At 48.7% G+C, this 26,160-nt stretch overlaps 1 protein-coding gene across 1 annotated transcript in view; it reads right to left on the reverse strand.

Moving 5' to 3' along the window:
* The window catches only part of pcdh7b (protocadherin 7b), a 72,836-nt gene that overhangs the window by 27,286 nt on the left and 19,390 nt on the right, over positions 1-26,160 (reverse strand). Inside the window, exon 2 of the mRNA XM_062383434.1 lies at positions 25,925-26,144. Within this exon, the coding sequence (XP_062239418.1) occupies positions 25,925-26,144 (220 nt within the window). The remainder of the gene's footprint in view (positions 1-25,924; positions 26,145-26,160) is intronic.

Here is a 26,160-nt window from a genome sequence, read left to right on the forward strand (position 1 = left end):
AAAGGCCCTCAGCTACGCCGGCTATCCGCTAATACGCGCCGCTAATTACAAACAGGGGAAATGAGGTAACACCGGGAGTGTCACGCGGGGCTGGGATACGCACCCCTGACTACGTTTCCTCTCCTCAACTGCTTCCTCCCCGGAGGTTCACGGCAACTTTCTAAACAGCAGTTTTTCAAGTTTTCTTACTGTTGTTAGGTTGTTTTTTTTTTTATTTGAAAACACACAAATGCGGATGAAGTAGGAAGGAAATGGAAGGAAAGGCATGTTGTTATTCTCTCTAGTGCTCAGTTTCTCTGTGTGGCAATTCAAACCGGAAATATTAGTTTGCAAAATGTCTGCTTAAATCGTCGATGTGCCAGTGGAGAGGAGAAAAGCAAAAAAAGAGACAGAAAAGAGCTCTGAAGCTTGTCCATGTTGATAAAAGCTATTTATACTCTGTCTTTTCTATCTCCTAACAAACGTTTGAGGGACGAAAGGGGGTGGGAGATTACATTGTAGTGGGACCACCTTTGTAATGCTAAATCTCATTCCTAATCTGCCAGTATTGATTGGCCATCACAGGCATCCATTTACAAAACAGAGGATTGTATGTGAATCTGGGATATAGGGGAGAGAGAGAGAGAGAGAGAGAGAGAGGGGAGGGAGTGTGTACACGGCAATACAAGGCACTCCCAAATGGCTAACACTGGATCAAACCAAAGCCAGCTTCACTGAGCCTTTGCAGAGAGAAAATAGCAAACTGAGGATAATGCCGCTTTCCCACTCTCATGTACTGTTCCCACCGCCACAAGCATAAGGGAGAGCATAATCACCAGAGCAAGACAGACCTTATAAAAAAGAGAGAAAAGGGTAGAAATGAGCCCTCCTGCCTCCATTTTGGCGCGAATATCTGGCAGTTGCCCTTTAAGAGCGAGTGTCTGCAGGGTCCAATTGGAGACGGGAGCCCAAAATCCCCTGTTTGGTCATTAAAAGCGGTTTCTAGAATGGCATCCATCTGCTGCACCCTCATTACTGCCGTGAGTGATGGTGGTAATGCTCCTAAATACGGCGCTGGCAAATTGTCACCGTGACCCTTGACTCGGGAAGTGGACACAAGCCGGCTAATGATGCCAGAGCGTGGACAGAACTGAGCCGTGGGTTCCCCGACTTGGACTCGATGCAGACAGTCGCATCATTAAGCCCGAGCGACTCGCCCTCGGTCCGCGGTGTTTGCCCCTTCCGGGTCGATTGTGTGTCGACACCTGCATCAACATGAAAGGTGCCGCTAACGTGCAGGCGAGGGGATTCGCCCATCGCAGTGGAAAACGTCAATCAATGCTTCTCTTCCCACTCCCCCCCCCCCGCCCCCCGCGACCACCCCCCACCCATCCACCCCTCGGGACCTGAATCTTTTCTCCGCTGCCTCTGACAGATGGAAAAACTCTCTCAATGTGTGAAATGAGTAATAAAGCGTTGCTAAAGAGCTAAGCTGTGACTCAGCAAACGGCACATTCACAGCACAAAAGCCTTTTTTGCACGGCAGCCATTTTGATTTCACATCCGCGGTGTGAAGTTGAGGCCGGCGTATCTGCCCCCCCCCCCCCCCACCAGAATCAGAATCTCTCCACTGCTCCGAGTTTTATTTTTTCTACTTCTCTCAGCTCTCCTCTAAATCAGCCCAGCCGCCCCCCCCCTCCCCCCTGCCTCCACTCTCCACCCCGAGCTGCAGTGTTCACTCCCATTAATTACCTGCTTACAGAGGCTCGACATCAGTCCTGCCAAGACACCAGCAGAAATAGAGCGCCAGAGAGAGTCACCCATGTTTTTTGGAGGCTTGTGCAGAATAACTTACCACCACAGGAACACACACACACAGACACGCACCGACACACACACACACATTTTCAACCGCTCCTCGTTGTTTGCTTCGCACTCACAAGCGGCGCCGACAACAAACAACTTCATATGCATGCAGCTATGAATATGAATATGCAAATAGATACAGTAGCATCTAAAACAACACAAACAGACTTGTGCATGTGCGTACACACACACACACGCACACACACACTGATAATACTCCTAAGGTGGGAGGTACCCTGACTGTTTACCTGGTGGAGAAAGAAGAAATATACAGTACACTAAGGACTAATGAGCTCATCATCTGCAGCCCAATCCCCCAAGCATAAAACTCACAAACACACTCACACAAACACCACGCAAACAACCAGACCCCCCCCCCCCCCCACCTCCTCCTCCTTCTCCGTCTCTGTTGCTTCCCTTCTTCCGCCGCCTGTTTCGTCACTTTTTGCAATTCCTCCTTGTGCTTCTTACTTCTCCTCCTTCCCTCCTCTTCTTCCTGCCTTTTTTTTTTTATAATTTTTTTTATCGGTGTCTCTCTCTCTCTCTCCCAGAGGCGTATCCCAGGGAGCCTGACTGACCCAGCGGCTGTTTGTTTGGAGTGCAGTTGATAGGGCACACGGGTTCCTCGGGGCCAACGCGATGGAGGACGAGAACAGAGGCGCACAAGGTGACGGGGTTGTGCGAACGCCTGGTTGTGGACGTCACAGGGCGACGTGGTGTGTGTTGTGTTGTGACTGTTTAACTGAAGCTTGGGTGACACCGGTGCAGGAGAAACCCTTGATCCTCAGCTGTTGCCATATTCTACCCTGGAGCTAAAGTTTCTCAACCCCCTCAACCAAGGTGACCTACAGTTCACCTCTATTAGAAAAGTACTGGGAGATACAATGTGGGAAGTGAGTTTAATGCTACAGGCTGCGATGTGGTTTAAATCCTCCATCAGGATCCACACATTTCATAATAAGATATAAAATATTGATAGAAATGGGATATGGAAATTTTTCAGGAAAATCTAATTGAAATCAGTTTCCTGGGTCAAAATATCTGAACATATTGTCAGTGGTGGACACATTTATATCATATCAGTATATATACATACAGCCCAACATTAATGCAGGTCTGGGGTCACAAGACACTGATAGAGTGCGTTCGAAGAGTGATTTCCATAAATCGAATTAAATGGAAATAGCTTATTTTAGCCATAACGGTCAAAAAATGGTGTTTCAATTTAGATTTTCTCTGTCCTCACATGACCCCCACGACAAATTAGCAGTAGTCTCAGCAGGCCAATTTGCCGAACCACAGGAAACACTAAATCATGTGCAAATAAATAACCTACGTTCGCTTCCACCTGAAGATAACAGGAGCTGCGAGTCTATTTATTATGAGGGTCAGAGGCTTAACATTTCCCTGATACAGGAAGTTGTTTGGTAACTTTGAAATGGCTGAATATCCTTGGAGATTCTCCCCCGCGTGAGAGACGGGTAAACAAATCAAGTTTTAGCAAGAAGCACACGCACGTCTCCGTGTCTGACAGGCGAGCATCAACCAGCAGGCTGCCTTTTTAAAAGCTTTTATTTATTCCCAAAGTTCCACACAACAGACCGAGCAGTGATTGACAAACAGCAAAACTCTGTTGGACACGGCGATTTGTCATGTCGCTGCGGAAACACACACACACACACAAATACACACTTGTTCCACATGACGGCTACACAATAAAAGGGACACCCTAATCCCATAGAAGGTGTCTTTGTGGTATATGAGGCTGTGGCACTGCGGTCCGCTTCACTTTGCTGGTAATTATCGGCGTCTGCCGGGGGAGACGGAGACACTGATGCTCCATTACAAAGTGCGGGAGAACGAGTGAGGACACGGAGGAGAGGAGAACAGACCGGGACCAAAGTCGGGAAATGAAGGGATGTCATTACGAGCAAAAGAGCGAGAGGAGTTTTGAAGAAGAGACGGTGCACTCGATGGCTATTTGTACGAGAAAGAGAGCCTTCAGAAACTAATCCAGCTCCGTCCCGCGAGGCCACAGCCTGTCAGCGACGACCAATTGGCGACCGCGGAATGAACCAAACCCAATTCTGAGGGAAAGGAATGCAGTAGACTCTCCAATTCAATTTCATTATTCCACCTTTAATTACTCGCCCAATTTGGGGGCCATAGCATGCCTTGATTAAAACGGACACTATTTAATAACCCCCGGCCCCCCTCAAAGAGGAACACACCTTGAAGATGGAATAATTAAAGCGGCGGGGAGATAAGATTCATATCGTCCCCCCTCTCTTACTCACTCCCCGCAAATTGGATGTGCTTTAATAGGAGAGGGGAGCAAGGGGGGGGGGGGGGGGGGGTGTGTATAGAAATGGATTTGAGAGGGAATAAGTGTGCAGTGTAAGGATTTGATGGAGCCAGGTTCAGGGAGAGGAGGGACATTGTGCAAATGTGGAGAATGCCCCGATTTGACCGATTTGAGGTGTAAAAGTTGCACTGATTCCCGTGCTCCCTGTGATGTGAAGGGTAAACAGGCGGGAGAATGTGGGCGGGTGAGCCGGGTTGACTTTGCATGTGTCCAGTGGTGCACCCCCCCGGGGAAGGCTATTTAAAGACAGGGACAGACCCGCGCTCTCCGTCTTTACTCTCCTACTAAGAAACCGAGGGGAGAGAAGTGGGGCAGGACGTTTTCAGTTTCCTCCACACAAACACACACATATGAGCTGATGAGGAATGTGCATCTGCAGCTCTCATTGGCCTTTTAAGGGCTCTTTGCGTTGGGAGGGGAACCAACCGGACGTGTTCGCACCTCTGGCTGATCTGCTGCTTTTTATGGCCGGTTTTTAACAAGGTTACTGAATCCATACGTAGCACAGTTTCCAAACCAGAGGAGTTTCCTGCGCTGGGGCAAAAGTGTGTTGTACATGAGATAGAGGCTGTATCCCATGCCTTGTGTGTGTGTGTGTGTGCGTGCCACTGTAACAGCCACTAACCTGTGCGCCCTCATGGCCTCACCTAGTGTGAGCGCCACGGCTCGTTAAGCTGGCAGGGATGATAGGGCCCGACATGTATTTACCGTACCCACGCATAACGCGCCCAAATGGCCCACTTTGGCCAGCAGCATCCCCTCCAGCCATTTCACGACTCTCACTCTTTTGACTCCTTTTCGCTTCCATTACACCGCACAACCCCCGCCGACTCCCCACCTCGCCTCGTGTCTCCTTTTCATCCCTAGGCCGTTCTTTCCTGGTCAGAAACAATTAGTGTCATACCTGGCTATGAGGCTGGAAACGTGGGGGGGGAGGTGCATGTTTCACTACCGTGCAAACAGCCTTTATCTTATCTCATCATCTCCACGAGGATCCAAGGAAGAGCAGTGTCTGGAAACTTTGTGCAATTTGAGTAAACAGGCAGCCCAGCGCTCTGGGACTCATCAACGTAAGTGATGTCGTAAATCATGACAACAGCACGACAACAACAACTGATTCTACAGTTCTGGGTTCGAGTCGATCTTCCCCTGAACTTTGAATAAACAAGCAAACAGCTGTTTGTGAAGAGGTCGGTCTGAACTTCACTCACGGCTCAATTGCTGCAGGTCACTTTTGTTCAGTTTCAGAAAGCAAAGCTGCAGCCACAGGCCAAACAGAGAGCCCACTCCAGACGGCCAGGTGCAGAACAGGGAACTGCATTAGAAAGATATTAAAAGTCCAAGTTTGTTAAGTAATTACCGTGACGTGGCATTCCTCTGGTAATTAAATGAACACACTCCACTGCTGCTGTATCCCGTGCAGCCTCACAACACCTCATCACATCACTCGTCGAGTCACGAGGGCTCACATTCGCGGATGTGTCTGCGTGTCAAAGGCTTGTATTCGACACTTGAATACAAGCCTGCGAAAAAACATAAAAGCGGTTTTAACATTTGCCGAGACCTTGCCGATGTGCATCGCGCCGCTCTAACGACTGTCGAGAGCGAGCCGAATGCAGCCTTCAGTCGGGAATCCGGAGTCAAGGGTCCTTGAAAGCAGCGAGGGGGCCTGCGTCCATATTTTAAAATGACACACTTGCTCGGTTTTGGATTTACAGACAAATTATAGAATCAGGGACCGAATTATCCACCTTCGTCTGCTGGGTTTGTGTGCAGCAGAAAGGAAGATTAATTCAAATTTCATACGTGGTATTTTTTTAAAAGGCCCTGTCAGAGTTCTTTTAGACGATGATCAAAATGAATGAAGCAGGGGGAGAGACTAATGTGGATAGATAGTTGGAAAGAGCGGGGGGGGGGGGGGGGGGAGACACAGCAGGCAACCCTGGGCTCAAGCAGATCAGCGCTGTCTGGGTCAGCACATCTGAAGTTAAAGTCAGTCCTAAATGGGTCTTCAAACGCCCTCAAATGAAGCCGACAGACAGCGCTGACCTTTGCAAACTACTGTCTGCGATGGAGAGAAGTCGGAAAAGAGACGGAGCCGCCGGAAAAAAAAAACCCGCCGCGGCTCCAGTTCCCTCTAATTTACTAACTTTTCAACTCTTCTTCAGAGTTTAGCAGAACCCTGGGGAGGCTAAATGAGAAGAGGAGTAGGTTCTGTGTTGACTCCCCCAACCCATCGCACTTCCGATGTTTGCGATGTGTTTCAAAAATCTAGGTTGCAGCGAGTGTGGGAGTTGGAGAGTGGGGTGTTATTTGGAGCTCACAGGTTTTTTTCTCTTCCTTCCCCCTGCTCTGCGCAATTAAATTTAATGACACGAGCGCTTGTCTAAATAGTTTGAAGTGATTTAGATTCGCACTGGCGAATTGAAAGCCGGCGAGGGCCAAGGTCGGAGGCCCGAGATGTCACATCTCTCCTCACGTTACATAATTTAATGACCCGGAGCGTCAGTTCGTCCCAAAGAGTCTCCGAATCAATTGAGATTTGAAGCAGGAGGAGGGAGAGAGAGAGAGAGAGAGACGAGGAAAGGGGGAGCTAAGGCGATGATTGCCCGAAAAGAAAGAAATGAATTTGGAATGTTTCTCATCTGTGCTCCGCCGCGAGAGTCCATCACTCTGGCCTTTTAATTGGACGGTGAAAAAGTTATTTTTGGCCGCTCTGACCAATGGTTTGGCTTAAAATACGCCAGGATCATTTCTCACGTGTCAGAAAGACTCCCCCCCTCACTGGGATGAGAAGCAAGTCGCCGCTCTGCCCCTAACCTCATCTTATCTCTCGGGTTTAACGAGGATGTTACGAGGAGAGTCCTGGAGACGGAGACGGACGCTCGGCAGCTCTTCATAAATCTGTCCCGAGCGGGGCGGTGCATGAGTTATCTGTTTATGCGTGACATGTCTTGGCTGAGGGAATGGGTGTCAAGCGAGCAGGTGGGGCGGTCATCAACGGAGACAATTAAACACCTCGGAGGCACTCAGCCAAATCTTCCCTCTGTCCCTTGTTCCCTATGTGTGTACCCTTCCTCAACCCCCCCCCCCCCCCACGCGCTCTTCCCTCTCCGCCCTCATCTGACAGATGATAATCCAGTGGGAGCACGGGGTCACGGCCTGACAGGGAAGGGCATCATCAGCTGTGATAACCATCGCCGGACACAGACGGTCAACAACAAGTTGGCAGCTGAGAACAACAACAACAGACGTGGAGAGAACTTTTCAAAGGCACGCACACACACACACACAGCTCCCCCGGGGGTGGGGGGGTGGGGGTTTTAGTCCCAACCTCAAACACCAGGGAGATCTTTTTTTTTGAGTGCGTGCGTGTGCATTAACGCTGAATCGGCGCTTTGCAGATGAAGGGTGGCACGGGTACACTCCCTGATCCGGCCGAGGGACACTGCTTACTCATCCTAACTCGACTCCCCCGTGCACAGACACACAATGCGCCGGCGAGAGACAACAACAAAAAGCGTATCCCTGCCCGGTCGGCCTCGAGGTCAAACGGGTTCTCAGTTTCCCCCCCGGCATCGACTCCAATGCTCCCTAATTACAGCGAGTTGATGGGTATTATTGTAGCCTCTCTAATTGCTGGAAGATTCTAGAAGGGCAAGGAAAAAAAAATTACTTGTGTCACTTTGGCAACCTCAGAGGAGGGATTATAGTCCCAAACTGGAGGGAGGGGTGGTGGTGGGGGGGGGGGGTGTCACGAATGGGGATCGACTGTCAGCGCAGCTAATTATCCCCGTTGAAAAGAGCAAAGCTTCATTTCCCCCGGACTTACGTCGAGGGGAATCATTTGCGGCGACCTCATCCCCGACTTCACGAGAAGACACAGTAAATTCACAATATAACAACCCCCCCCACGCCCACCCCACCCCCCACCCCCTCTATTCTTCCCGACTGTCTTCAGCCTGCCTCTCATTTTGACGCCTAATTCCAGTGTTTTCATTTCAGAGGCACGAGCTTAATTCCAATGCATAATAGCGCATTACAAGGGGGGTATCGGCGACAGCGGCCCACACGCGTCACACTGACACGTGGGATAAACCGTGTAAGCTGCCGCAACCCCCGCCCCCCACCCCCCCACCGGCTCCAGTAGTCGACAGCTTCCAGGACGGTTTTCACGTATTAGCGAATCTTTGAGGCCACTCGTGTCTTCTCCTGCAGCGTGAACCAAGTTCGGAGTGAATGCAACACGTCAAGGTCAAAGCCGGGGGAACTCGCGTGATCGATTGCTAACGCGATTAGTGACACACCGGCGCTCAACCGCAGGCTACGCAGGCGCTCCTGGAGGTGCTGGTAACGGGGGCTGCCTCTTCCCGTCACACCCAGCTGCATGTGAACCCGGCAGCAGACGTGTGTGCAGGTTAACGTGGAGCTGCCCATGGACCATAATCCATTTAAGACCGTAAACACGGAGGAGGGGGGGAAAACATTTACTGTCATGCAGCACTTGCCACAGCCGCTACATCATCTCCCTGTCAGCAGCACACACACACACACACACACACACACACACACACACACACACACACACACTGAGACACACACACACTGCAGGTCTCCATGAAACCACAGCAGCTCCGGTCGTAGTGTCCCTCACATCCCCCTCAGGCTGCTACCTTCTAATCAACCACAGTTACGAGACTCTCACTCTCTAATAAACAAGCTCATAAGATTTTTTTTCCCCCCACCATATTTTCACCGACCCACATTTTGCGAAGGTGCATCGAGAGGCTAAAAGCCTTAGGATTTCCAGAAGGACTTGTTATACAGGCGTACTTTGCTTGTGAGAAAAACAAGGACTTTGCCGCCAACTTCCTTTTACAACAGACCTTCGATGATTGAAAGAGCCATCTTCATCTTCGATTTATTTTCCTTTTTATTTATTTTGTCGATTTAAACCCGTCACCCGAAAGCTCTTCTCGCCACAGAGCGAATGAGGAAGACGAGTGGAAAGTGTCTGAGCTGCTGATCATTGGAGTCAAAAAAGAAATAAAAAAGATGGAGGAGGGGGATTCAAATTCGTAAATTGAGTTTGGAAAAAATCCACCCAGAACAGGAAATGTATTAATAGAAGAAACAACGATCATGTAGGATCGTGATATAGAGTTTCTGCATCACGTCCAGAGCTCCGACAGTTTGGTGTTAATCCGCCGGCGGCCGTGCGAGGTGAATAAGGCCACGCGGCCTGGCAGCGAGTGGCAGGCCAAGGTCAGAGACTTGTTAAAAAAAAATAAAAGTTGACATTGACACACTCAGGTTCCCGAAGCCTGTGGACTCGGACTGCGGTGATTCGGTGGCTTCGTGTCCTGCTGCTCCCGTCGCGGCATGCAGGTGACAGTGTAAGTCAACGTGATGCACGGTGCGTGGGTGGGAAGGGTTTAGATGTGACACCGGGAGAGAGAGAGTCAGAGAAATAGAGTGGGACGAAGTTTCCGTTGCACTCACACACTCTCTCTCTCTCTCTCTCTCTCCCCTTCCCCGTTATGCAAACCCCCTCTTGTCACACTCCGGCGCTCTCAGACCTTAACTTCTATTATTAGAGGAGGGCTCTCCAGCTACCCGCTACTCCTCAGGATTCTCATCTGCGGCGGCCGCCACGGGCACTTGCCGCCAAAACTCCGCCATCCTCCTCTCAAACAGGGAGGCACAATCTAACAATTGAGTCGCCACTTTACTCCTGAAGGAGAAAACACATCACAAATGCATGTTTTTACTTTTTTTTTGTCTATTCAGTTCAATACAGCGCAAATATCAGCCCCCCCGACAGCCAGGTATTGTCGAAAAATGTCGAGATTGATTTTTTCCCAAGTAGGAGCTGCTCGTTCGACCTATATTTCCACAAGGATAAGAAGTGAATAATCAAGGTTGAGGGGAGACATGGGGGTTTGTTTTATCTCATCTTATGAGTCATGTGACGCTGCCTGGACGACGTCACTGGCTGAAGCTCGATAAATAGATATGAAGGGATAGTTGTGATGATAATGGGTGTTGTGGTTATGGCAGAAGGGCAAAACCACAACAAAGGAACCATGGTGTTATCTGATCAATGCATATTGTATCATATATTATACTTTTCCTTCAGCTGTCATATGCATCTTTGATCAAACACACAGAGAGACACACACACACACACACATGCAAATCTCAGCCAGACGTACAAGAAATAATAACCTCGAAACTTTCCTCCATAGCTGAACATCTCACAGCAGCAGAACACTGCTACAAGACATCGTCAGAGTTATTAGTCTATTATTAGGAGCAGAGGCAGCCGACCCCCCCCGTCCTCCCTCCCTCCCTCCCTCCCTCTCCCGTTCCTGCCGACACAGTGCTGTCATCATAGATGACTGGCTTCTAATTGGAGAGAGAGGAGGCGGCCATATCCGTGTTTCACACGCTGCGAACGGCCGCCGAGTCGCGAGAATCAAAATTTTCAATTAAATAAGCTCCAAAATGCCAGCAATAACATTTCTCTGGGAGGTGGCAGGCTGATTACTCTGTGAGTCACAATGAGGCTTCTGCATAAACAGATGATTACCACGAGACATCGGGGGGGTGGAACAAAGAGGGACCCTCTCTTCTCCGTCTCTCTGCGCCTTTAACAGTTGGCACCTACTTTTTTATTGTTTTTAGATTTCTGCTCGCACTGGTTAAAGAAAGAGGGGAAAAAAACAATATGCAAGCGCACACAACCGAAAACACACACACACACACACTCAGAGGCTCTCACACACAATAGCCTCACGCACACACTGGGAAAGTGGAGAGAAGGGAAAGTGAGGCAGCTGTGAAAACATTGCTGCTCGGTATCAGAAGAGTCTTGAGAGGAAATATGGTGCAATTTTTCTAACAGCTCTCGGCCTGTCAGGGTGAGTAAGTAAGGAGAGAACTGTCCGGTGGACCTTTACACTCGGCACACACACACAAACACACACACACACATTGCACATGCACTCCCACATTCAAAACCCCGGTGTCACGGAGAGGGTGGTGGTCGATGCTTTCTGCCTAGTTTAAAGCAACTGGTTGTGGATTATTCCTGCTGCCTATTTTTTCAGGGGGAACCCATTAGTCTGTGGCCTCGTTCTCACTACAACATGAGAAAGTTATTTCATGCTAGAAATAGTGTGTGGGGGGGGGGATTTGTATTTTTTGGCCCTTTTCGGCCGCAGACATTCCGCAATTACCTCGCCGTGTTCAACAAGACACACGAGGTCAAACATGTACAGTGTGTTCAGGTCCTGCTCTCCATGAGAATCACAGTTTAGTGATGTTTAAGAAAATGAAAACTAATTCACGAACCTGCCGCCTGATCCAGAATTAAATGGGTTCTTCTCTGACCCACAACACGTCCCTACACCAAGTTTGGTGATAATACCACTCGTAGATTAAACGTAATCTTTTTAACAAACAAACAAATGCAGATAACCTCCTTGGTGGAGGCTAAAATACAGATTTTATCCGTGGCATAACCAGATAATGTTTCATTTGAAGTGTGTGTGTCTGTGTGTGTGTGTGTGCATCAAATCAGACGGTGCATTTCATCAGGGGAAGTGCTCTCTGGATCTTAACTGTGCATTCTTTGTTCCTCGTTATTTTTTGGCCCCATCACATCATCAGCACTTCAGATTAAACAGACACAATCTCCTGCCTGAGTACAAGGATACACACACGCACACACACACACACACACACACACACACACACACAATTAATCAAAAGGAAAAATGGAAGAGTCTGCTCTGGTTTGCGTAAACCTTGAGCAGAACACAATCGCGTCTGCACACTCCCACATTCGTCTCCGTCAGCGTCGCTCTATCCTCCTCCTCCTCCGTCACCTCTGCCAGAGGATGAACTCTGAGGCTCGCCGGCTTTCTGTCAAAGCCCGACAACACAAAAAGGAGCTTGCCGTCTTTATTCTCTCCGTCTCCCGGCGAAAGAAATCAGTTTATTCCCAGAGACACTGTATACACTTTCACCTCTCTGCAGCCGGCTCTGACTCGCACCCCCCCTCCCCCCCCCCCCCCCACACTCGTTCCTCCTCAGACCTTTTATAAACACATTGCTTTGTCCTCGTGCGGAGTTCAGCCAAAGAACGCGGGTGTTGACAGCGCCGCCCCTTTTTTCAAGAAGAGATGAGGATTATGCCGCGTGTATGCGCCGAGGTGGATTAAGACTCTGGCGCTAATGAAAGGTCCTGACAGAGGAGCATTTTGGGGAATTGGTCAGCGAGGCCTAAGCTCGGATAATGCGTATAAGACCGAAATGAAATCACCAAACGCCGGGGTTAGGAATAATAATAATCATAACGATAAGGCCGAGGAGGGAGGGAGAAAAGCGCAAACAATCAAGAAATGTCCGGAAAGTGCAATTTTTCCCCCAGAAACCATCTGTTCCTGTGTGTTTTGTAATCTGAGGTGGTTTCTGATTGAGATTAAACGTGGCTCAAGTCCCGAGAGTATTAAATTAATGAAGCCTCTATTGTTTTTATGAAAAGAAAGAGGATTTGAATGGTGACTTAGTGTACAAGGTGAAGTTTGTGTGTATGTGTGTATGCATAAACTATATGTGTAAGTGCATATGTGTGTCTCAATCTGCAATCACTCAGGGATTAAGACGATTTATGCTGAACTGGTGTAAATTGAAATTACTTTGTCAGTCACCTTGATTCTTTAATGAAATCCTTGTTCTTTATTTGAATTCTTGCCATTTTATATATTGAGTTATTTGTATTCTGCAAAACCCACAACACATTATATTGTCCTGTCACCTCCATTACCCACAATGCATTTCAACCGTGACATTTCCTATGGAGAATCCGTCACCCTCCGCTAGTTGCAGCCGAAGAAGCCAAACATTCTTCAAACTTGAATCTTTCAGTCGCGTTTTCCTGTCTGAACCCATCTGGGCTTAAGAGAAACAAACCAAACCTTGATAAAGTTTTTATAACGTGCAGTTATTAACTATCCGAGACCCGTAGACAGACTTTGTTTCTGTAAACTCGCCGGAGTTTCCCTTAAGCGAGCGGCGGTCCCCGACATGAGACAACTACCCAAGGAGTCGTTGGAGAGCAAGTTCATCCCAACCACCATAACTGGATAATGACTGTAACTTGTTTCCCAGCGCAGTCGGTGAACCCAATCTGTCACTTCCAGGAGATTTCCAAATCCGTGCCGTACATTGTGTGTGGGCGGCCGGCTAAACAGTGCTGCTCCACACACACCGGAAAACACAACACAGTAGCCTGGTGCAACCGAAAGAAGCCCTCATGGTCTCTTTCTGATGCAAGATTCCAAACGTACACACACACTGGTGGTTTGCGAGAGGTAAGCCTCTTGCCAGTGGCGCCCCCCCCCCCCCCCCCCCCCACAATCGCACAAGCCCATTCACTCCCGGTGAGTTAGAGGCGACACAATGTTTGCCGAGGCTGCCAAGAGGCTGATCCCACGGCATTCACTTAAAGAGATGCAAAAGAGATTTTCATGTGTGTTTTAATCCTGTCCAGCACATATGTATCTATACGTGTGTGTGTGTGTGTGTTTGTTTGTGTGTGTGTGGGCATCGAGAGTGGATTTGCACATCATCTGGATTAAGATGCTCTGTTTTGTCAGGCCATCGGTGGCGGGGGCGCATGTGGCCCGGGGTGGGTGGGTGGCTGGGTGGATGGGGGGGGGGGGGTGCATCTTTTGTCATTATTTTAGCCTCTTTCTCTTTAAGCCTGATGTAAGCGCCATCTTGAAAAAGACCTAAAAATACTTTCATTCGACGTCGACTTTGACTATTTAGTTTGGTCCATGTCCCCTTAACTAACATGGAGGAGGAGAGGTTTATGACCTATACTGCAGCATGTGTGAACAACAAGATGTGGCTTCACTTTTGGGGAGCTTGCATGTCCTCCATCTTCATCTGAGCCTCACAGATCTTCACTCTGCAAACACAATGTGCACAAAAAAAACAACACAAGAAACCTGAGCTGAAAAAGATAAGAAGCAATAAGAGGAGAGATTTGTGACTCCTGAAGAATTTCCTTTCAAACGACTCTTCCGTTTCTCTGCTGATCAGGTGCTCATTAGTTAAACTCAAGCCTTTGTGGCCCGAGGAGACACTTCTGTGACTTCAGCTCCACGGCCTCCTCCGAAGTGATTGCCTGAGAGAGTGAGCCGCAGACAAGATAAACGCTATTGTTTTAGCCTGGGAGGCAGCCATTAGTCCGCGGGCGGGACGGCAAACATAAAGGCCAGGAGGCAAACACACTCTGCTACAGATTCACAGAACACAGGTGTGCCCCCCCACACTCACCCACCCCACCCGTGATGCATTTGTTCAAGGGGTTAATCCCTCTGTAAACCCCCCCCCCAGGGGGACAGGAAAACAACTCACCTGGCTTTATCCCTCCATCAAATCCCCCCACAACGTTTACCTCCATTGTTTGGGTCCGGTTTCAAGTTACTTCCCTGCGATTATGTTTCCGCGGATGTGTTTTGGCTCTCGGGTGCTCTTGTCTGTTGTGGTTTGAGCGGAAGCTTCTGTTTTTTTTTGTGTGACTGCCAGTTTGTGCGCTCCTCATCCCTCACAGGAAGTTGGTGCTTATAGGTCCTCCGTCACCGGAGCAGGGCGAAGCTGAGCCGCAGCTTTGTGAAGGTGATTGCAGCGCTTCATGGGCTTTCAAAAGGGCAGCTGCCACGGTGAGCGGCGCACAAAGGATTGTTGTGTTTTTTCCTCTGTCTCCTTGTTTTGAGGCCTTGAGGTGGAGGAAACAAAAAAAAAAATAGAAGCCAAATCCACACCTGGAGGCAGGGTGGGCCTCGGCCTGCTGCGTGTGGATGAACGCCCCCCCGCCTTCACGACCAGGTGCACCGAAAAATTACAAACAACACGGAGGGAGGGAGGGAGGCGCCGGCGCGATGATGGAGGGCAACGCGGGTGGAATTTGTCAAGTCAAGGGCTCAGGTTGACGTGGCACTTCAATTACCGGGTGCCAATGCATATTCATCCCAGCGTGAGCAGGGAAATGGCGCGTGGTGGCACCTCACCACCATCCCCCCCCCCCCCCCACCCCCCCACCCCCCACCCCACTCCCCGAATAATTCCCCAGCTGTCAGCGGGTTGTTTTATTTCTCGACGATAGATTTCCCTGCTCTGGCGTATGGATGCTTACGGCATTTTCATTTTGAAAAGGATGACACAGCAGGAAAGAGGGGGGCGATGGAGTGATGATGCATTTATAACCACGTTTTCTTGTAAGAGATAAAAAAAAAAAAACATCTAAATACGTTTGGCCTTTGCTTTGTGTCGCTCTATGCAGGTGCTACACATGTGAGAATAAACCATTCGCAGTGTGAGCGAAGCGAGGCGGCACAATAGCGAGACACACGCTACAGCCCTTAAATGGGTCAACAATGCATAAGAAAGCAGCCTCACGCTCACAAGAGAGAAGCAGGGAGAGTGCAAATATTAGCACCAAACACACACACACACACACACACACACACATACACAGATATTCCCCCTTTTAATGCATGCCCGAGTGGTGTGGGAAAGGTTCAGCCTGAGGTTGTCTTGAAGGGTGAGCTCTCGGCCTTCATAAAACATGGATGGTGCTAATGCTGACCATTATGTGGATTTTGTGGAACCGGTTCGATGGACTAAATGGACAGGAAAAAGAAAGTCTCTCAGAAAATGCATTTAGTCAGTCGTAACACTCAGACCAAATCTTTTTTTTTACATCTGAGTGAGGCAGAGGAAAGATTGTCCAGGGTAAGTAAAAATAATGAGCGTCCTTTTTCTCCAGCTGAAAGGGTATATATATATTTTTATATATTTTGAAATGGCACATCTGCTTCTGGAAGCTTCTTTTCACTAATGCATATATGACCCTAAGTAATTGTGTCCATGAGCGGGGGGTCCTTTGAAAATCTCTGAGCCGAGAGGAAAGAAGAAGAAGAGGAAATAATGAAATTCCTCAGCTCGGGGGGGGGGGGGGGGAACTAAGGAGGATATTGTCCCTCCAGGTGAATGGAGGGTGCACATGTTGTGCAGGCGGGCGTACAGCTGGGTTTTGTGAGTGCTCATGTGTGCGTCAAAGCCTGCTCTGTTTGTTTGGAAATGTGTGTGTGTGTGTGTCTGTGTGTGAGATGAAACCTTCCAGCGTCACGGTGTCAAAGGTCACGTTACGTGCCACTCGGAGACCCTTTAACACGGCTCCTGCCGCAGGGCCGGACAGAGATGGCCCCCTTTTCTATAAAAGCGTGTTAGCCTTTCATTTCCATCCCTCCATCTCTTTATCCTCTCCCCCCCCCCCCCCCCCTCCCTCACTTCCTCCCTGCCCACCCTCCCTCGCTCCATATGAGACACATTAACTGTGTCCTCAAAGAAAAGAAAAAAGGCGAGTGAGGGAGGGAGCGGGAGGATAATCCCCCCCTTCTGCCATTGTTACATGCTTTCATCTATTTTTATAAGACGAAGAGCGAGGGAGCGGAGGGGCAAGAGGGACGGGGGGGGGGTGGGGGGGGAGAGAGTAAGTTCTGGTTGGTTCTTGTTGCACCACCGAGACTGGGATGGGTCTCAAATATATAAACTTGAATATAAAACACACTCACTTCCTGCCAGCTGGTACTATCCACACTCACCGCCTCCTGTATATAACAAAATCTAAATAAACTATAATGTTCAGGATGTAACAAAGTACTTTAACTGTGATAATGTTTAGATCTATTTTCAAGTACAAACTTTTACTAGGCTACATAAATCAGCGAATATCGGTACTTCCTGCTAGGCTACGATTTTACGAAAGCACTTACTACTTACTTAGAGTACACAAGTAAGTGTGACACTTTTACTTACTTACCCCCCTCCGCCAGCGAATCTTAATAAGCAGATTTTTAAGTGATGCATCTGCAAACAACCACTTTCTCTGTGTTTTTGCAGTAAAAGCTGAAGCTACGGTGCCCCCCCCCCTTCCTTGCATCTCCCACGCAACACACACCGATTATCATTAGCTTTCAACATAATGCCTGCAGCAAGCATGCGATTGTTTTGCCTGTGTTTTGACAGTTTTACAGCATTAAGCCGCACGTCTGAGTCATCAAACCGCCCTGATTAAAGACGAACATGATGTCAAATTCCTAAATAATACGACCGAATTGGTATCAATTAGTGGCAGGCAGGCAGACACTGCTGCTGCTGCTGCTGCTGCTGCTGCTGCTGCTGCTGGCAGTAGCCCTCCCCAGAAGAAATGCCAGCACACAGCCATGCCTGCTGGAGATGTGGCACAGCAAGCTGCTCTGTAAATAGGCACATGTGGGTGAAAGGGTGGCAACGTACAAAACACACGATTTTGAGAGTTTTGTTTTCCACTGGTTGGAATCAGTGTCGGGGACAAAGTTGTGGGCATCACGTGGTTCTTTTGAAGGAACACAATCTGGTCTGGAGGTAGAAACCAAGAGAGCTTTCAGCCGAGGGGTGGCGTCTGGTTGGATCACACAGGAAGCAGGAAGTGATGTATAAATTTGACTCTGGCGTCTTTCCTTATTACCCAAAGATCTTTAATCATCTTCATCAGTGTCTTCTACATATAAGACCTCTTTCTCCCATTATGAGATATTTGTATTTGTCTGCATCATCAACGTGTCGACTCACTCTCAGTGCATCCTCCGTGGGAAGAAATCACCCAGAGAAAACTCACGCAGACCCAATAACATGCAGCCTCCTGGCTAACCACTGCACCCCCCCCCCCCCCCCCCCCCTGCAGCCTGTCAAATAAGAGCGCCCCTGAAACACTCCCAGTATCACACACAGAAACACAAACATATCTCTGACCAGCTTTTGGCAAACCCTCACTATAATGAAGTCTCATTTACTCCTATGTATTTTGGCCTCAAGCTTGGTTACATCTGGACCCGGTTGTTTGATTTGGGGCGAAACGTGTCGGCTTTCCTCCGAGACCTCCTCCAATCGTGTGAATGCGATTTTAATAATCTGTGCAGGATTCCTCGTGTGCAACATTAAATCGACGGCGAGTTTGGATTTGCTGTTATCCAGACGTGTGGAAAGAACGTGTTGCTCCTGCAGAGTTGCTATGCATGGATTTGCGTATGTGCTGTGAGATAGGAGGGTCGGGGGGGGGGGGTGGTGAGAGGCGGCGGTTGCACATAAACAATGTGTGTGTTTTTTGGCGAACGCATGAATGAATGCATGAGCGCCAGCATGGTGTCGGCCCACAGAACGTGTGAACACCTGAATGTGTTTGTCTGAATTTCGGTTTGTTTGTGTTTTCGCGAAAAACAAATTCCCCCGAAGTGAGAAAAAAAAACTGCAGAAAGACGAGAGAATGCGTTCTCAGTGTTTCTCTCAGATATGCTCCTGGTGTGAAGTTGGCACGCTGCAACATATGCACACAAAGACACACACACACACACACACCTGGCCCTTGTGGTGGTCTTTCTCAGGATGCTCGGCCGACTTCCCCCGCGATCACAAAAAACACACATGTAAATAAATAAACACTTGTAATGAGCGTGCATGGTTACTGGCATCGCTCGCAGGTCGCCCCTCCCGAGCTCCTGGCCCCACACTGGGAAAGACACGGCACCCACTGCGTCCCAGTGCTGTACACCTGATGTCGAGCATGCACCGGCAAATGTAATCCCCTCGCTCTGCACAACCTGTTCACCTCTTCCTCTTCGTGGAATCCTAATGGAGGGGGGGGGGGTTTGCAAAAAGGGAGGGAAGCGAGGGAGTCGGGGGAACAAGCAGAAGACAGAGTGCCTGGGAGGAGAGGAGGGATGGAGGGAAGGAGGGAGAGGAGGACGGCAGGCTTTGGCTCTGTGCCTCGGAGGTGTTAATTGTCTTCATCACAGACCGCCCTACCAGTCGTCAGCCCCTCCCCTATATACCCTACACCTGACACAGAGACCTCAGCCAGGGGAGTGATTATATCATGAGGGAGGTGGAGAAACAAAATAATAAAAAAAGAGAATAGGTCCATATTCCAAATTAACTGCTGTCGGAGAAGGTGATTTTATTCCAAAACATAACAAATGCCGTTTGGAGACGAGCCAAATTGCCAGTCGCCGCTTCGCTGCCCCTAAAAAGGCTCAGAATGCACATGACTGTAGGCCCTCATTGAAAATACAGTCATGTCGCTGCAGTGCCATGAAACTCTGCTTCCCCTCCCTCTCTCTCTCTCTCCCTCTATCTCTCACCCTCTCTCATACTAGTGCCGGCTTACGCGTTTTAAGCTGTGCATCCTGAAGCTGCAGAAAACATAAAGAAACACAACAGACGACCATCTTGGAAGTAAGGTCATTTTAACATCTTTAAAATATATATCCTCCTGTCAACCCTCCTCTCCTGGATGTATTGCTGCAGTGGATTTAAAGGGTCACTTCACCAAAATAGCACCAAACAAAAGCCCCCCCCCCCCCCCCCCCGACCCCACGTTTTGTGATGTTGCTCTTTGCCGCAGCTTGAATATGTCATCCTTTATGGATTTGAGATAAATTAGGAGTTTATTTTTAGAAGACCAAAGGGATCAAATTTAATAATGAATGAAAACAAATATATAAAGAGACATATTAATGTTGTGGCCTCCCCCCAGGCCCTGTCTCTAGCTCCGCCCCTGGATAGAAGAAAGATAGTCTAGAATAAACCAGGAGATTGGTTCAGGGGAGAAAAATGTGTGTATGTGTACATGTGTATATTAGCAGTTACTAACTTTAGGGTTAGATAGTAAATATGTGTGATAGAGAAAAAGCTTCTTTAGCCTTTTGGGTGAACTGATCCTTTAGAAGTCAGTTTCCAATCACCCATCTCCCAGCATGTTCTTCAAGTCTATTATCTGTCCAGAGAGGAGAAGCCATTTTACAAGAGTAACTCTCCCCATGTGCCGTGTGGTCGAGAGTGAGGGCTGCACTGGGTGGGCTCTATAGTTCATGTGTGCCCATGTGGAGAGACAGACGGGGGGGGGGAGACGGGATGTGTGGATGTGACACTGGGGTACGATTTAAATACCTGCCTGCTCCGGCTGAGCAGTGATCAATCATCTCTCTGTCAACTGCCACTCCCTGCTGGCAACTTCCCCTGCACTCCATGCATCCTTCCACTTTCTCCTTCTGCTTCTCATTCCTCATGTCTCGCTTCGCTTCTGTTTTCCCTTATTAGTATTATTTCTCTCTCTCTCTCTCTCTCTCTCTCTCTCTCTCTCTCTCTCTCTCTCTCTCTCTCTCTCTCCAACCTCCCATCCTTCGATCCTGTTCTGGGCTCCCGTTCAGCGTGCTTCTCATTCACTCTGCCCAGCCATGCTTCCCTCTCTTCGCACCTCCCCCCTCAGTGCTTTCTCTCTCTCATCGGGTCTTCGTTCTTTTCTGTCTCCTGTCGCCTTGCCCCGAGGAGATCACGGAGAGGAACTAAGGGGGCGAGGGGCTACGGGACAGATGGGAATGAATGAGGGAGAGAGAGGGACGTGGCGGAGGACTGCAGGCACACTCAAGAATACAAAACCGACGAGTCTATACATTTTTTTCAGATTCTCGTCCTTATTTGACTTTTCCCTTTGAAACAGTGGCGTTTTTAACTCATGTTCAGATGACTGTGACCTTGTGGAGGCGAAGGTGAGCGGGGACCATGTGTAACACACTGATTAATAGTGCAAGTGCCTTCCACTGGGCAATTTTTCACTGAACTGCTCTCTGCCGGGTAGTGGTAGACACACACACACATACACAAACACACACAAACACACACACTCACTCTCCCATCTCTGCAGCGAGTTGGGGGAAATCAGACCTAAGACCAGCTCTGCTGCCGCTCCGCTCTTGAAATATGAATGGTTTTAATTAAACAAACTCGCTTTGCCATCTGGCCCTACAATTGGGCTTGCCTAATGAACGGAGTTACACACAAACACACACGCACACACACACACACACACATGCACATTATTAACTAGGCTAAGAAGCATTCCAACGGGTAGAACTTGGAAATGGAGAGAAACAACAACAGCGATGTGGAGAGGTGCTTCACGAAGCTGCAACACGATGCAGTGCCTCATTGTGCTGAATTAAGTGCTGTTTGTGTGTCTGTGTGTGTGTGTGTGTGTGTGAGAGAAAGATGCCGAGAGCCACTTGGGTTTGTATGTGACTTAGCGTGTGTCCACTGTCCGTCTGTACTGCCTGATAACTGCTTTGATGTGCCACTTGTCTGTCCCACTCTATAGAGCCGACTGCTGCCAACACCAAATCACGGCGTTTGTAACCCAGTGGTGGAACCCTGAGAATTCTCAGCAGGAGGGACAGGGGGAGAGATAGAGTCTGGAGTGTGTGTGTCTGCATGTGTGTTTGTGTGTTTGTTTGTGTGCAGCAGGGGCGGCGGTGGTTGTCTGGCAGCCAAAGCACAGGGACGTGGGAGGCATGCTAACGTTAGCAGCCAGTGGGACGTGCGATTACTCTCTCAGAGGCTACAATAAATTTGCACAATTCAGCCGTCCCGGCAGCCGGCATAAACCAGAGCAGGGCAGCGGCCTCCACTGCACTCGGTGATGTAGTGGTAGATAAAAAGTTGGGAAAACTAATGTATATCCTCCTGTCTGGTGGGGGAGCATCACAGGACACAAACAGAGCCTGTAAAGAGAGAAAGTCCCTCTTCCTTTCAAGTTAGACCTTATTTCAACTGTGGATTTTCATGCATTCTGGTTCCTAATTAAGAGAGATGTGTTCTAATAAACTTTTTTTTTTGGGCACTGTGACTTGTCATATCTCCTTTACTATATCTCACAGATAAATGGTTCTCCTATCATATAGAAGTTCTTTCCCACTTCCATCTACCTAAACATAATGCTATTTGCACAGATCCTTCCCTGGCAGCCCAGAATAAACTGCTGTATCAGCTCAGGGTTGAACACAAGACGTTGTAGTAAAATGTTATACTTTACATTTTGCCAGTGGGGGGGAGAAGAAAACACATTGTATCATGGTTTATACTATAGATCAAACCGTGACCTACAGCAGCATTGATGTAGTGATATCACGTCTCCAGCGCCGGGAGCCACAGAGGTTTTCACATGAAAACACTTCAGACACCTCACTCGCGATAAAAGGGCAAACGTGGTAGCGTGATATTGTGAGGTGTACTCGTACTAACATGGGGGAAAAGAAATATCCACCCCCCCCCCCCCCCACCCCCACCGCCTGCCAGCAATGTGGAAATCAATAATGGAGCACAAGTCTTTTGACCCTCGGATAGCACCGCACATCTGGAAGAGGCTCCTTTCCTTCCGTAACGGCCCTAATTGTGTGTTTGACTCCGAACGCTCAGTGTTTATGAATATCTGATGAGCGCTGGGGTAAGCTTATGAATAAGTGAGGGCCCAGCTGTGCATCAAAAAGATCAAGCCTTCATGAGAGTGTATCAAGTGCAGCGTCGGAGCGATGAGCTGTCGAACAATTATGGCTCGAATCGATCCATGTCTCGTCTGAGTGACAGGCTACAATTTTTCATTTTCCGAAAATGATAAACTGGCCAAATGCAGGGATATTTGTAACGTGTCAAATATGCTTCTTTTGACTGTTTAAAACCAGATCTAGGATGGAACTGCAGAGGCGTCTTGAACGGGTCAAGAATGTGTTGTTATTCCCGCGGTGACCCCCAGCACTCCCTGTTCGGAGCTGGTTCTGGAACAATCTGTCTTGGATAGAGAGGTTTTTTTGGACGCTCCCCGTGGAAAGAAGTCAACCAATAAAAAAAATAATGAAAAGTTTGAAACCTGACCTTGATGAAGGAGATGGGGAAAAAGGAAACACAGTCCCTCGCCACATCTGTGCAGGGGCGAAAGGGAAGGAAGGAAGGACGAGGAGCGCGGAGGCAGAGGGTGGAAAACACAGTCTGTTGCCTGTTGTTGCATTTGCGTGTGTTTGTCTTGGTCGATTGTTAGTACGGGCACTTGCATACTGTGTGTGTCTTGCTTTCATGTGTGCGACAAAGACGAGCTGAGGATGATTGTTCCTGCACGAACATCGATAGACAACAGGCAGAGAGTCAGGGCTGGAAAAAGAACAATGAGGGAGACGTTAGCCTTTGTTTGGTTGTTTCACCCTGACACAAAGCACACGGCAATCAGACGTGAGGAATCAGAAAAAAATCAAATTCTTGATTCAAAGTTTTCAAACTTGCAAATCGCATCTCAAGGGAGCAAGGTTAAAATTACCATCGGCACACCTCCTCCTCTGCCAGTTTCCTCCGTGTCCTCCACAACACTATAGCAGCTCCCGGAAAGCGACTCTCACCGCGGATCATTGTCACATAACGCACGTAACTGTCTGTAATTACCTGTCGCTAACGATGCCCATGCCAACGCCGAGCACCACGCCATCTGCCAACTTTTGTCCTCCCTCTCTCCTCGTAACTCCCCGATTTTTTAGCTAAAAGAGCCGTCGCTCCATATAGAGCGAATGCAAGAACCAGAGGAGTCTGTGCAGTGTATGCTCTGGCTACAACACAGCAGGGAGTGCTAATGACTGCAGTTAGCTGCCCCCTCTAGAGGCTCGGAGCACTTTGCCAATATTTGCCCTAACCTTCGATGATTGCATTAACTTTACACTTAGGTATTTAGATGCTGCCCTTATTCACAGAGGAAGGAGGCGCACAGCGACTATAAAAGTGAAAATATGCAGCTTCTATTTTTCATTTTTTTTCACTGGGATTGAATCTCGGGGGCCGATTACAGGGTCTCAGACCACAAGGCCGCCCTGCCACCGTGCCGCCCACCTACATCCAGTTTATAGCCCCTCGTGGCCTCAGTGAACGAACTGCTCGAACTCGGAAATGTTTAAATGTGCTGCGAAAAAATGTGAGATTAAAGTTAAAAACAATTCTGGCCCCCATTCACATGCACTCACTCACTTCAAGTCTCAGCTGCCTTCACACACACACACACACACACCAGTTCAGCTGATCTCACAAAAGATAGTGAGCAGCGGCAGAGACTCTTGTTTCTCTTGGATGGAGACTGATTCATGAATTGACCTTGACTCCGTTCCTCCAACAAATCTCCTCAAAAGCTGAAATCTGGAGCCGTGGAAAAAGAGGAATTAAACAACAGACGCAAACGGAGCTGAACCCCAAATTGACCGGGGGCTTTTATTAGCATAGTTTTTTTTTAGGGAGGGGTTCTGCTCGTAAAAACATATAGAATTTGATGTTAATAAACACGAGCTCCTCTGGTATTCAGAATTCTATGTTTTGATTAATTTGCTTCGGTTCCCGAGGTATTTGCTTGATGGACTTTTGATCTCGCCGGGTCGGGCGCTGTCGTCTCCCCACTCTGCCCAATTACCTTCAACAGGGACCAAATTGAAATGAGCCTTTTAACTGCGTCTCATTTGATTCAAACAGATCCACTATGCTGCTGCACCAAAGTGCTTCAAATCCCTTTTAATCTGCATTGAGGCCAAACACTTGAGAAAAGGTCACGGCGGACACCTGTGTGACGATCTGCTTCATCAAACGGACGTTTCACCTGCTCAGATAGCCCCTCGTTAACATTTTATCTCACTTTTTAAGATTATATTGACTCCACTAATCTGCCATAAATGACGTTATCATCTCCAAAACAAGTTGGCCTAAAATGAGAGGATGTGAATCTTTAAGCCGTTGGAATGTCCTCATCCTAAACTGCGATGCCGGGAGAGCCTCTGCACTTAGGCTTAGCACTCTCAAGACAGCTCCTCCTTGTTAAGCATCGCCTCAGCCTCCGAGACCATGAATGGGACCATTACCCCCATCTCTCACTGCACACCCACACACACACTCTCACACCCAGATACACACACACACACACTCATACAGATGAATTCATTTTGGCTTCGGTGTTGGAAACAGGCTCAGGCTAGCTGCAGAGGGTTCTGGAAGGGAAGATGTGGTGCTGTACCGATGGGATTGCTTTTTACAATAGACACTGTTTGCCGTGCTCCCACTCACTCCCTCTAGGCTGCAGCCTTTCCACATTACAACCTACAGAACATCAGTCCTGTCTCACGGTTGGAGCAAAATTAGCAACTCCTGAGGGCCTCAGTCAAGCACACACTGCAAATAAGCACAACAGCTGTCCGTATAGATTCTAAACTAGCTGATCTGAAGGTTTAACCCCCGACGTGTCTCAAAAAACAGAAGACAAGATAATGAGAGCTAACCCAGATTCTATCCCCAGTCAAACGCAGAACCTGAACACCAATAATTCATTGGGAACTTGAACTTGAGTCCAAAGCGTCAGTAAAACAACGGTCTGATTTAAAAAGATGGTGCGTGTTGCACCTTTGTTTCTGAAACAGAGACTTCACGTGATGTTCTTTGGTGGAAGGGTGTTATCTTTAATAAAAGTTGCAAGAGCTACTGCATCACACCATCAGACCTGATCGCCTACGCTGCAGAAATAACTAATCAATATCAGAAATCATCAAACACGAGGAGGCGTCTACGTGCTAACAGCAGTCCTGACTGGAGAGGAGAGATAAGCTCATGTTCCTGCATGTGTGTGCGGCTGTCTACCATCGGGCGAGCTTGTCGAATGCTCTGGCCAGTACGTGTGTGTGTGTGTGTGTGTGTGTGTGTGTTTCCTGTGTCTTCTAACGTTTTTATTCTTAACCTCCTTTCAGTGTTTGCCCCTACCATTTTCCAAGTGCTCTGCCTCACCGACACTGCCATCCGGCGTTGTCCTCTCGTAGCTGTCCTCGGGGAGGGGCAGGGCGCCCAGCCGGGGGCCCGATGAACTCTTGCTGCTGGGCGTCTCCGACTCGTCCAGGCCGCTGTCGTAGCAGCTCTGCAGCGATCCCTGCTGGTGAGGGTCCTGGGGCTGGCTCACCACCGAGAAGGTCACTCGGCGAAACGGCTACAAGAGAAACCAA

This window comes from Platichthys flesus, chromosome 24 (assembly GCF_949316205.1).
Source record: "Platichthys flesus chromosome 24, fPlaFle2.1, whole genome shotgun sequence".
Taxonomy (NCBI): Eukaryota; Metazoa; Chordata; class Actinopteri; order Pleuronectiformes; family Pleuronectidae; genus Platichthys; species Platichthys flesus.